General features: G+C 40.2%; 1 protein-coding gene across 3 annotated transcripts in view; it reads left to right on the forward strand.

Moving 5' to 3' along the window:
* The window catches only part of CPED1 (cadherin like and PC-esterase domain containing 1), a 303,604-nt gene that overhangs the window by 266,032 nt on the left and 23,501 nt on the right, over positions 1-14,071 (forward strand). For all 3 annotated transcript variants that reach the window (XR_012334048.1, XM_019924796.3, XM_073809873.1), the window contains exons 18-20: positions 11,797-12,017; positions 12,266-12,367; positions 12,778-12,865. Coding sequence is in view for 2 of the 3 variants with exons in the window: in XM_019924796.3 (XP_019780355.2) it covers positions 11,797-12,017; positions 12,266-12,367; positions 12,778-12,865 (411 nt within the window). In the remaining variant the exon portion in view is untranslated. The remainder of the gene's footprint in view (positions 1-11,796; positions 12,018-12,265; positions 12,368-12,777; positions 12,866-14,071) is intronic.

Genomic DNA, 14,071 nt, shown 5'->3' on the forward strand with positions numbered 1-14,071 from the left:
TAAACATTCATGATTACAACTATGAAATCGCACTTATTTTAAGAAAGCTTCACTTATGAATAGGAGTTGGTTAGCAGAAGGTTTTCCCTATACATCTCTATTTCTCATTCTCCTGGAGAAAAATATAAACATACAAAGTGATGGTGAAACTCTTATATTTCATTACTGAAGCAAGGGAGTTCTCATCCTACCCAGAACTTTTTATAATCACCATTCTATTTCAAAGACGAATACATGTTAAAGCATATCAGTTACAAAAATTGAGAAACAAGTAACACAAATATTTTGTTTTATAAACACCTGACTCTTTTGGGGGGTGAGGTGCAGGTAAGGGACTCTTTTTGCCATGTCAAACATTCAAGAAAAGAGGCATATTATTTGGGTGATGTCATCCAGAAATTCACTTCACAAATGCTAAAGGACAGCAGTTTCAGACTGGCACTCGGGAATAAAGTGACTCTTTTATTCATGGAAGGAATCAGAGTAACTCTGCTGCCCCACATCAGAAACCTTGCAATCTCAGTTATCCCTAACATGTTCTCACAGAGTCGAATCCAACTGACCACTTAACACAATTAAGCCCAGAACACTTTTTCAACCTTTAGGATGTCACCTTGTTATTCATTCACCTAGTTCTGTTGAGCTAAGAATCTGTTCTACGTGTGCACACCACGATCCTCCAAGGTGCCAAATGTCTAGTGGAAGAAGACAAATGAGAGAAGTGATCGTTACAAAATCGCATGATCATTGCAAAGGTTGGGAGAAGCCCAGAGGCTGGCACCTGACCTGGACTGGGAAGGTCTGCAAAAGTTGCCAAAAGAGAAAGTACCTGAGCAGAGTGGTGTTGGTAGTTATAGGCAATCTACCAATCACATGACTTTGAAATAGTTTAATTGAACGAGAAAAAAATAAAGATCTTCATTTTTTCTCAGAAGAACCTATGGTGAGAGTTGTATCACTCAAGCTTAGTGCCTTTTTTGAATTTTCTCTTACTGGAGGGAACAGAGAATGGAGGGAACAGACAATGGGCAGGAACCTAGCAGGCAAGGAGTGCACTGGAGGTGATGCTGAGTTACTCGTTTTCTATGTGGTCCAGTTTATGCCTCTTGGATTGTGTAAAAGTGGGGACATACCTAGACATGCAATTTCTAATGGTATAGTACCCCTACTCATCTGAAAACTTTCAATTAATATGGAAAACTCAGACTTTTTACCGTGAGAAGCCAAAGATGTCACTGTTCCCGTGTACAGTAGTGCAAATGTGTTGTGCTACAAAAAAAAACAGAAGTTTATTTTAAATCCTAATCAAGGCAACCTTTAAGGGAGTACATTAAACTGAGTTATCTTTCTCAAAAGAATCCAATTAAAAGGCAACAGAATTTACTGGGTCCATGAGAAGTATTGGAAAGTTAGGCCTTCAAACGGTGTTCTGCTTTCTTTAGAATCTCCAGTAATTTCTCTCAGTTGAATTTCCTTGTGTTGTTATTATGATCTTTTACATCTTTTTTTTTTTTTTTTTGCGGTACGCGGGCCTCTCACTGTTGTGGCCTCTCCCGTTGCGGAGCACAGGCTCCGGACGCGCAGGCCCAGCGGCCATGGCTCACGGGCTCAGCCGCTCCGCGGCACGCGGCATCCTCCCGGACCGGGGCACAAACCCGTGCCCCCTGCATCGGCAGGCGGACCCCCAACCACTGCGCCACCAGGGAAGCCCCTTTTACATCTTTTTACCACTGCTTTCCAGTGATGAATGGAAGGCTATACTTGGAAATGGAGGCCCACCGGTGGGGAAGAAACAAAACACAGATCAGTTGGGATTTAAAAAGGCGTTCAATTTTCCTGTAACTTTGACCGGGAATGTCACTGCACTCAGTGGTGTGTAAGCAGGACCAAACTTTTTATACCTCAGTCATTTGCCTTTACTTCAGTGAACAGGAGGCTGATCTCTGCAGAAAGATGGCACAGGGTTTCTCCTCAGAGCATCTGTATCACTTTCTATGGCATACTTGTTCGTGTCTGGAGGGCAGGTAAATACGAGACCCCTCTTACGCTAAATCTATCCAAATATGAGTTATTTCATTTGTAAGCTTTGCAGGTATGTATAGCTTTTGTGATGTGCCGTCGTGTTGAATCAAAGCAAAATTCATTGAAAAAGAACAAACTGTGTGTTCAGTTATACTCTTGACATATGTCTCTAAATAGATACACACCTCTTACTTAATAAACTTTGGTTGGAACATTTAGAAAAATTTATCAGAGCATAACTTTGTAATCACAGTGCAAAATACATAGGAAATAGTTTAGAAGTAGGGTAATGAAATTTACAACTGAAAGAACTTAGGAGGTTGACCAAAACTGAATGAAACGAGCTTTTATTTTGTTTGCCAGAAACATAGTTCAACTGACAAACTCAGTATTTTATTACTCAGTAATAAAATATCTGAGAGAAGAGTGCAATTAAGAAAGGAAAATATAAAAAGGCAATATTTACTGAAAGTATTTAAACTCAGCTGTTAAAACAGGAAATGTAACTTGCAGTTTTAAGCTATGTTTGCAAGTTAAGTACTGTCTTGGATTTAAAGGTGTTTACATATTTGAAGTACGCCCAATTTAAAATAATATGTTCTGACTAATACGTGAATTCCATTATGGTTACACAATTCATTGTTGCTTGTCAGTTTCAATAAAAAAGGGTGAACAGAAGAAAAGGAGTGTACCTGACTCTCACCAGGGAAGGATGGCTTACACATAATGCCCACAGTCCAGAGAGAAGAGCAAAATAGATACATACTTTTGTTCCAAGCAGTTAGAAGATCTGTGTCTAGGTGATATTGTTCAGTTGTTTGTTTTTCTTTTCTGCCAAATTTCATGTGTTTTAGAGTGACTTGCCTACATGTCAGTTTTCATCTGTTCTTGACTCCAAAGAGCAATTTGTTTGGTCCTCTATAGCCAATTTAATCAAATGCATCATTGAAAAAACATTCGTTGCAATCATATTACATTTCACAGGGAGACGCTTTGATGAGCTAGATTTTCATCATGCCCTAAATATCACTAGCCATCTGATCAGTCTCAGCTTCATATTAGAGCTGAATCACCCTATACCTCACTTAGAATGGGAAGTTATTTTATGAGAGCAGTGGTGCTCCATCATGGGGCTCATTGGAATCACTGTGGAGCTTTCTAAACGTATGGGCTATGCTTGGCCCTGGACTAGATGTAATGAATAGGACTCCTCCTCACTTTCGTTTCCTTTATTTACCAAGATGAGAGCTCTCCAGTAAGCAGGCATTGCCTAGATTAATGGACAAGAAGCTCCTGTGTAACTTCCCCTCTTGGAAGCTTCCAGTGGGTTCCTATTTGCTGGCTGAGACCTGTGTTGGCATCTCCATGTACTTTGTTGTTCTGAAGAAATATCCCCATCTCTGTGAATATTGAAGATAGAACCTATGCAAGAGGGAAGAAAGGAAGATAGAAAATTATTTTAAATCAAGGTGGTTTTTTTTCCCCTATTGCTTCTACATATACCCAGTTCTTTCCTAGCTTCAACAGATCAGAAGAATCTGAGAAGCTAACAAACTACCTTTATATTGACTCAACACAGACAGCCCCATTGCTTCTCTTCATTTCTTTATAACTTGCTTTGCTAACTGTGTTCTTGTTACTTTTGGTGACTTTGGAGACAGGAGGTAACGGAGTAAAATATGACATGTTAAGTATCGTCATCATTAGTTCCCTTTATTCATGATGAGATAAAGTGGGATGAAAATTGTTTTATCGTATATTTCAATAAAAAATTCCCAGGGCTTCCCTGGTGGCGCAGTGGTTGAGAGTCCGCCTGCCGATGTAGGGGACACGGGTTTGTGTCCCGGTCCGGGAGGATCCCATGTGCCGCGGAGCGGCTGGGCCCGTGAGCCATGGCCTCTGGGCCTGCGCGTCCGGAGCCTGTGCTCCGCAACGCGAGAGGCCACAGCAGTGAGAGGCCCGCGTACCGAAAAAAAAAAAAAAAAAAAAAAAAACCAAAGTTTTTGTTGTATTTTCACTAATAAATGATATTTCTTGCTCTTATTTGTCCCAAGGAATCAATATCTCTAAGAACAGAAGTGCTCTTGTGCATTATGTAGATTATAAATTTAGGCTCTCATATGCTTCACACTTTTACTAATTCACAGGTAGAAAATCTGAATTTAGGTGTTTTTATTTCCCCAGAAAGACTTAGCATGTAGGAGAATGTGGTAAAGACTAGGGAAGTGTTCATCAAACTCATTTCTTCTTCTTTCTGGCACAAAGCTTGACTACATTTCTCAGTCTCCCTTGAGATCAGGTGCATGACCACATGACTGAGTTCCAGCCAATGGGATGTGAGCAGCAGTGACGTGCCCAGCTCCCAGGGTGGGCCCATAGGAAACCTGGCAGCTCTTTACTCCTTCCCCCAGCTGGATATCAATGCCCAGTGAGGTCTCGGAATCCGTATTTGAGGAAGGCACAGTCTAACCATCCTGGGACCCTGAATGACCTCCCGGCCCCAACCCGCCCCCATACCCCTGCCTGGAACCACCTGGACTGTTTTCCTGAAGGAGAAGTAAACATCCATTGTATTTAGGCCATTATACATTTGGGGGCTCTGTTTGTTAATAGCACTTAGCCTGTGTCACCTAATACAGGGACTAGATAATGTTGAGAAATTAGAAATGAAAACAAAGACAGTTTCATGGTTTTTAAGAAGACTATTTTAAAGTAAGCCCAAGCTTTAATAGAGCCTAAGAACAGGATGTGCTTCTAGGTCCTATGGTCCATGATGGTGTGAAAAATAGTAGAAAAAACACCAGGCCCTATATACTTTTCAGTGACACCTTGCATGCCAAGTTTTGGGAATAGAACAGATGCAGAACTCTTCTAAACACATCTTTGTCTCCCGCTGAGGAGCTGAGATCCAGCCTCTAGTGACACATCGAGACACAGATGTCTCTGCTCCTCTCCAGAGCCCACCTCGGTGGAGGCAGCCTCCCTTCATAGCGCAGGACCAGAAGAGAGACGCTACATAGCAAAAAGCCATTCAAGCTGCTACTGGAATTCAAAATACGATTAGTGTTATTCCTGTGACAGGTTTATTGAACCAATGTTTGATCTTGAATCTCTTAGGCCATTGTTCTACAGTCATCAAGACAGTATGGTACTGGCACAAAAACAGAAGTATAGATCCATGGTACAGGATAGAAAGCCCAGAGGTAAACCCACGCACACATGGTCACCTAATTTATAACAAAGGAGGCAAGGACATACAATGGAGAAAAGACGGCCTCTTTAATAAGTGGTGCTGGGAAAACTGGACAGCTACATGTAAAAGAACGAAATTAGAACACTTCCTAACACCATTCACAAAAATAAACTCAAAATACATGAAAGACCTAAATGTAAGACAGGACACTATAAAGCTCTAAGATGAAAACAGGAAAAACACGCCTTGACATAAACCACAGCAAGATCTTTTTTGACCCGCCTCCTAGGGTAATGAAAATAAAAACAAAGATGAGCAAATAAGACCTAATGAAACTTAAAAGCTTTTGCACAGCAAAGGAAACCATAAACAAGACGAAAAGACAACCCTCAGAATGGGAGAAAATATCTGCAAACAAAGCAACTGACAAAAGATTAATCTCCAAAATATACAAACAACTAATGGAGCTCAATATCAAAAAAACAAACAACCCAATTAAAAAATGGGTGGAAGATCTAAACAGACATTTCACCAAAGAAAGCATGCAGATGGCCAAGAGGCACATGAAAAGATATCACTAATTATTAGAGAAATGAAAATCAAAACTACAATGAGGTATCACCTCACACCAGTCAGAATGGCCATCATCAAAAAATCTACAAGCAATAAATGCTGGAGAGGGTGTGGAGAAAAGGGAACCCTTTTGCACTGTTGGTGGGAATGTAAATTGATACAGCCACTATGGAGAACAGTATGGAGGTTCCTTAAAAAACTAAAAATAGAACTACCATACGACCCAGCAATCCCACTACTGGGCATATACCCTGAGAAAACCATAATTCAAAAGGACATGTACCCCAATGTTCATTGCAACACTATTTACAATAGCCAGGAAGTGGAAACAGCCTAAGTGTCCAACGACAGATGAATGGATAAAGCAGATGTGGTACATACATACAACGGAATATTACTCAGCCATAAAGAGAAACGAAACTGGGTCACTTGTAGAGATGTGGATGGACCTAGAGACTGTCATACAGAGTAAAGTAAGAGAAAAACAAATATTGTATATTAACACATATATGTGGAATCTAGAAAAATGGTGCAGATGAAGCTATTTGCAGGGCAGGAATAGAAACATATATGTAGAGAACGGACCTGTGGACACAGGGTTGGGGGTGGTTGGGGGGGTGGGGCGAATTGGGAGATGAGGATTGACATATGTACACTACCATGCGTAAAACAGATAGCTAGTGGGAAGCAGCCGCATAGCACAGGAAGCTCAGCTCGGTGCTCTGTGACGACCTAGATGGGTGGGATAGGAGGGTGGTGAGAGGGAGGTCAGATAGGGAGGGGATATACATATACATATAGCTGATTCACTTCATTGTACAGCAGAAACTAACACAACATTGCAAAGCAATTAGAGTCCAATTAAAAAAAAACACTGGAATTTCAAAATTTAAAAAAAGTAGAAATAAAGTTTATTTAAGCTGATTATTTTTACGTGAATTTTCAAAATGCTTTTAAACAAATGGATTTACTGTTATTGTTGCCACTGTTGCTTCTTTTGTTTTTTTAATTAATCTAAAAAGCCAATATCTGTTCATTTAGAAAATACAAGTGAGTGAAAAGAATAAACTGTCATAATATCATCACTTCAGAATAACCCGGGTCAGGCTTCCCTGTGGCGCAGTGGTTAAGAATCTGACTGCCAATGGAGGGAACATGGGTTCGAGCCCTGGTCTGGGAAGATCCCATATGCCACAGAGCAACTAAGCCCGTGTGCCACAGCTACTGAGCCTGCGCTCTAGAGCTCACGAGGCACAACTGCTGAAGCCCACGTGCCACAACTACTGAAGCCCACACACCTAGAGCCCGTGCTCCTCAACAAGAGAAACCACTGCAATGAGAAACCTGCGCACTGCAATGAAGAGTAGCCCCTACTCGCTGCAACTGGAGAAAGCCCGCCCGCAGCAACGAAGACCCAACGCAGCCAAAATTAAATAAATTAAATAATAATTTTTTTTTAAATCAGGGTTTTTCTATGCATCCACATGCTTTACTTTTACAAAAATGCAACAATTATTTATATTCTGATTATAATCATCTTTTTATGAACATTAACTAAAATGTTCCCATCACAATATATCCATATTACAATATCATTGTTAAAAGATTAAAAGAATTCAAGTGTACGATTATAACTTAATATAATCAATCTGATAGACATTTATGTTGCTTCCAGTTTATTTTGCTTTTAAATGTATTTTCATGGGCATCCATGAAATTTCCTAGAAGTAGAAAACTGCTGATTTATATACACAGCATCAAAGTTTCCAGTCATCCATTTAACAAATGAGGACTGACTTTTACACCAGGCAGTATTCTGGACACTTGGAATTCAACAGTTTAAAAAAAAAAAAAAAAGAAAGAAAGCATCTCTCCCTTGTGGTTCTTACATAGTAGTATATGAGAGGGTTCATCTCCCTGAACTCATGATATCATTGGACCTTTAAAAACCTTTTTTAATCTTTATTAAAATAGTTATTTTAATGTTTTACTGCTAATATTGATTATTTTTATAATTGCTTACTGGTTACTTGGGTTTTTTTTCTTTGATTGCATCTGCCAACCAACACCTGTGCATACTAGTATAGGGCAATAATCTTCACAGGAAAGAAGAATTATTTACAAAATGTGTGGCTAGTTGTAAATATTTGTTTTGGTAATTTAGACCTTTTAAAGTAGAAGTAGACCTTGAAAACAAATAATCTGCAAATTTCCTTTTAAAAATTCACCAAGTCAAATGATCTAAAAGATATAAAGGCTGAATGTGAATCATGTGGCTGAAGAGAACCACTTCTCTTCTGGGTATTATTTTTTAATTGCATGCACTTAAAAAAGCTGATATCTTGAAGTTAGAAATCTTTTAGTTAGGAATACAGATTAACCTCTTCCAAAAACTGCTCTACCTACAGAACCAGCAATTTAAAATTCACAAGTGCATTTTCACTTTAGTTATAATTTATCATTTCTGTCTTTCATGAATAGGAAGGCACTGGGCTAAAATAATTCTCCAGGACCTAGTCTTCCCAGAGCTGTGTCTGCTGGGCTTGAAAAATGCTATCTAGATATTTGCAGTTTAGAAGAACCTGTTTTGCAGATGGTGGTGGTGATACTTCCTTCTCCCATCCCTGTAGCTCTTGTTAGTCACTGATCAGCAGTGGAGACAGACGTGAGGAACCTTTCAGAGATCCGTGGTTTGCTCAGGGTGGCGATCTCTCTCCCGGCTCTTGATTCAGAGTCTCCGTTTCACCAGCAACCCTACTAGCCCTGCTGAGAGTCTGTAACAGGGTGGATAGGACAGGAGAGAGGCTGCTGTGATTTAGACGCTTCCTATCTTTACTGACATTTTCTCTGAAATAGCTAACAAATTTTAAAGCGCCTAGCAGTGCACTGCCGGACACACTAGAAGCATTCCAAAACACTTCTTGCTTTCCTGTGCTTTAATGCTGGTTCCCATTTGTTGTGTGCTGTGTGCCAGGAATAAGATAAGTATTTAAAAGCTCATTAAAGTCCTTTACAGTGGTGCTATTATTTTCCCCAATACACACATAAGGAAATGAACCCATGAAGAGGTCACATAATTTGTCTAAGATCATCTGGTTAATAAATAACAGTACCTAAGAATTCTGAAACACAACTTCTTTTTGCCCCTGTCATGCACTGGTGGGCTGCATCTTCGTACAACCCCACAGAAAAAAATGGAAATCTAGAAATTTTTTTTTCTCTCAGTAACAGGCAGCTCGTTGGATTTTCTTCAACCTCTGTAGTTCTCTCTGTAGCCCACGATACAGATACCCAGTGATCTTACCGGCTGCCCAGAGAGACACTAGGAGGGATTGCGTCTTGATACTGAAATGAAAAGACCCCATAAGAAAAATCTGTAGTGGAAATTTAGCTTAACAACCAGATTTCCAAGGTCCTTTACTGGTATTAAAAGCTGAATTGTGTTTCTACCCAACCAAATTCATATGTTGAAGTCCTAATTCCCAGTCCTAATAACCTCAGAATGTGGCTGTTTTGGAGATAGAACCTTTAAAGAGATGATTAAGTTAAAACAAGGCCGGGCTTCCCTGGTGGCGCAGTGGTTGAGAGTCCGCCTGCCGATGCAGGGGACACGGGTTCGTGCCCCGGTCCGGGAAGATCCCACATGCCGCAGAGTGGCTGGGCCCGTGAGCCATGGCCGCTGAGCCTGTGGGTCCGGAGCCTGCGCTCCACAACGGGAGAGGCCACAACAGTGAGAGGCCCACTTACCGCAAAAAAAAAAAAAAAGGCCATTAGGGTGGGCCCTAATCCAATATGACAGGTGTCCTTATAAGTAGAAGAGATTAAGACACAGACATACACAGAAGAAAGACCATATGTAGACACAGAGAAGATGGCCATCTACAAGTCAAGCAGAGATGCCCTCAGAAGAAACCAACCATGCAAATACGTTGATCTTGGACTTCTAGCCAAGAATCATGAGAAAATAAATTTCTGTTGTTTAAGCTACCCAGTCTGTGGTACTTTGTTATGGCAGCCCTAGCAAACTATTACACATGGAGTTGGATAATTACTAGTCTCTGAAATGAAGAGCTTTCCTGATAATTCAAAGTTTCCCTTTTAAAAAATCAGAAATCTGGGCTAGAAAAAAACAAATAATCATAGGTCAAATCCAGTAGGAAGAATTTCAAGTGATTTCACAAAGTATTTTTCTCATACTGGGATTTTATTGCCCCAAATGGAACTTGACCGAGAGACTCAGTGACTGGGGCCTTGACATCTTACATCATACAGTTGAGTTTGGCTATGCTTATGGTAACAGTGTTTGATGGGAAGCAAATTCTGAAGGAGAATGCCTTCTGGGTTTCTTCACACAGCTACTTGAGTACACTTACTGTGGAAAAAATAAACCTTTGCAGTCTCACTATGGATGGGCGAATGCACTAGTGCCTGAGAAGTGATGCAGTGACTGCTCTTAAAATCAGAAGTGAATATGTACATGACTAATGCAAAGGGAAAGCTCAACAGAAAGAGAAAAAAACTGAAGTACAAATTAAACCTTCTCCAAAGACATTAAAAGGAATTGTCTTTAATAGAAGTCCCTTTGACGTTCAGTTCACTAAATACTTTTAAAATGCATGCATAGAACTATGGGGGAAATTAGAATTTAGAAATTAACCTTGACTCTGACCTCAAATCCTTCTTGATATGATATGAGAAAAAAGATACAGAAACAAATAGCCATAATTTCATGTAGTCTTTGATAAAATCAGTAATGGAAATAAACATTATAATGAAATCACGGAGGACAGAGAAGGTTGCTTTCGCTGGGGCATTGGACAAGACCGGCTGAGAGAGCCGTTCATGGCGAGTCTGGAGACTTGTAGCATTTGCACAGGTGGGGTTGCAGAGAGAGGGGCTTTCTAGGCAGACGGATTAGCACAAGGAAAAACAGATGTTGCTGAGTGCAAATCATGTTCAGTGAAAAAGTAGGAATCTGACCTGCTTACTTTAGGAGAAGTGTTGAGAGCATGGGGCCATCGACCCCGCACTTGGAGATAAAGGACTTGGATTTGAGTCCTGTGTTCCCCATTTACTAGATTTATAACCTCAGTCTCCCTGAGCCTCAAGTCCCTCATCTGTGAAACAGAGAATGATTCACACCCCACGATTATGAAGATTAAAAGTGAGTCCCCTATGTGGAATCTCCACTTAGCAAGAGCCGATATGCAATAAAAACTCAGCAAATGTTAACCGAACCTCAGGAGTTAAGATTTGATTCTGTAGTACGTGGGGAGCCGATAAGGTTTCTGAGTGTGAACGTGAGATGAGACATTTGGAAATTTATCCCAGTATTACTGTGTGGAGAATGAATTAGAGGGCAGCCACTGTGCAAGAAGACCCATTAAGCAAGGGTTAACAATAGCACACCTTTGAGGCAGTCGGAGCCTGAAGCGGGTCTCTGCTGGTGGGAATGGGAAGGCGGTGATGGGTGAGAGGCTTCCAGGGCAAATGGCACTGGGATTTGCATCCTGGAACACAGACTGCTTTTCAGAAAATTAAATTCTCGTCCTGTGGCTCTTTTCTCAAGTAGTAGCTTGAACTCTATCGAGCTAGCTAACCTCTGTGGATTCCCAGATTTCTCATCTATGAAATAAAGAGATTGGAAAATCTCTAAGTATTCTTACAGCACGAGAATACTTCATGCCTATTTGAATCAATGAAATGTGTTAAGCTGATTCGATGAGAAAGTTAAGAGCATAAGCGAGGTGGAGAAATTAAAGGCAGCATAAAGAAAGCAAAAAGCTTTAAACATGAGTTAGTAGGTCAGTAGATGATGTCATTACTAGGAATATGGAAAAGGAAAACGAACGGGTTTGGGGGAGAATATGATTAATGTCATTTCTGACCATTTAAAGGGCTGTCCTTCAATTAGATTTGTGGCTTCGTTTTCATCAAATTATTTATTTTATATTGTCTTCTATATCACATAAGCATCAGATTTGAAAGCAAGATTTTTTAACTTATAGATTCTTTTCATTGGCGATTCGACCAACAGAGGGATAATGTACTATCTGATCGAAAGATTGAATGAAACCTTTCAAGAATGGCAGAAGGTGCATGGCACTAAATTCTATCACAACGTCAATGGTGGGAAGACTTTGATCAGCTATTCCTACTATCCACAGTTCTGGATAAGCCCTTCGTTGAGACCAACATTTGAAAAAGCCCTTGAACATCTCTTGCAAAGGTACAGTGGAACTATTTTGAATGAAACAATACCACAATGGATTGATGTTTTACTAGCTGTCGTAATTGTTTGCTGTATATCAAATGCACTGAAAAGTTTAAATACCAAGTAATATGGCTGAAAACGAGTTAGAAATGACAGGGAGGTCCTGTGATCAGGATGCCAGATATGGTTCAATGAAATGTGAGGCAATGCTGTTAAAATGTTTACCATCTGTTTCAAGGCAACATGTGTTGTTTTTCTTTCAGATCACATCCCCTGGAGAATACCAGCCAGACTGTATTAGTCGTTGGTGGTGTTCAGTGGCTTAATTCCAATCACCTGCAAATTATTCACAAGGTTTTAAAGAGGTACATTTCTGCAATAATAATTGCCATTACTGTTCTAAGTAAAAAAAAAAAAAAAAAGTTACTCGATGTGACAGAATTTTATCAAGATTTTATATAAAGGGCAACTTGTAATTTAGAATCCAGTACTTAAAGTCTAGTTTAAAATGTTTCAAAATACTTTTATATCCAATCACAAGATGGCTCTTCAGTATGCAAGTTTACATTTACTACAAATCAAAACATGCCCACTGACACGTAAAACTCAATCCACGAAAAAGAAAACAACACTAATATATATTAAACCTATAAAATGAGAATTTAGTCCTATATGCCAATTATCACATTCTAAAGGAATTCCACTCTGCTTATGTAAACACGGACATCCAGAAATGTAATCAAAGTTCATGGCTTGTGTTCTGATTATTTCACAGGGAAAATTTACTCAATATCCTTGTGATCATCAAAACTCTGGGAATTGGATTTCATCTGCCGGTGGATGGAGTACACTTCCTAACGCAGGTAAGCCCATTTTCACCAGGCTATGTGAACTTCAAGTTTCCTATAAGGATCCTTGCTGGTGTCTGAAAAAGGACCCAAAAGGCACTACATAATATTAAGCAACCTTCGTAAAATTCAAAGGAGATGATATACTTAAGGATTATGATTATAAATCAGATATAATTATTCCTGGAAATAAAGGGACTACAGCCCATAAATATGTCATAAATAGTGCTTTGAGTTCATAAAAGAAGAAAGGGGGTACCAGAGTTTGAAAAGATAAAGACTTGAGGGGTAGACGAGATGGATCATGCTTTAAAGTATCTCCTAACCTCAGTAATGTTTCACACACCGTTAAGGGCTCATGCTGAAACACATGTGAAATTGTCAGCATCAATGAGTATTTAGGAAAAGGGTGTCTTTTTAAGATGATTTCTGACTGATTGCTTTAAAAAATCAGTAGTATTTTTAAAGTAGTATCGTTCGTTTTGCCTCTGGTTGGATATTCGTAAATGAAAGGAGTTAGAGGCCTCTGACCGGTTCTTATAGAAGACAGTAACGAGTTAGTCTCAACACTAAATAGAAGTCTCAGAAAAGAAAGGAAAGGCAACATCTGTAGCTAAGAGAACCAGCTGCCCTTGCTCAGCAAGAAGAGTTCACAGGCAGCCGGGTTTGTGTGCAGTTGCTCAGGGGAGCTCGTGGGGGGGCACTGGGAACTGGGTAGACAGGAGGCTGTCCATTTAATGTGTAAACCGAGTGAGATTTATTTTTGTGTCAATTACGAGCGCTCCTAGCTTTCTCCGACAGGGATTACAGGATCCTCCTCTCCTTTCTCGAAACTTTGCCTGCCTGGCCGCCAGATCTGTGATGCCAAAGCAGGAGAACTGGTAGAAAGTGGCCCAAATAAAACCTCCAAATTCAGCCTCTTGGAGTCAGGAGGGGTTAAGGTCATTTAAAGTGAGTTGAGTCATTTAGCATCTGGGGTAGATGAAGGGTTTGAGATGGTCGGGGATTAGGAGAGGGGTCTTTTGATAATCGTCTCTGTGGGTTATGAGTTGAATCTCCTTTCATGTTATTTGGAAGCTGCAGGTCACATTTGTAATTCCTCCTTGAGGACTCTGGTAGCTCCGCTTTGCTTCCGTGACTGTGGCTTCTCGCAGGAACTGGAATACTTGTGATGCCTACTTCGATTTAGAATGAACTCATCTCTGCCAGCAGTTCTTCGGC

This window comes from Tursiops truncatus, chromosome 9 (genome assembly GCF_011762595.2).
Source record: "Tursiops truncatus isolate mTurTru1 chromosome 9, mTurTru1.mat.Y, whole genome shotgun sequence".
NCBI classification, from domain to species: domain Eukaryota; kingdom Metazoa; phylum Chordata; class Mammalia; order Artiodactyla; family Delphinidae; genus Tursiops; species Tursiops truncatus.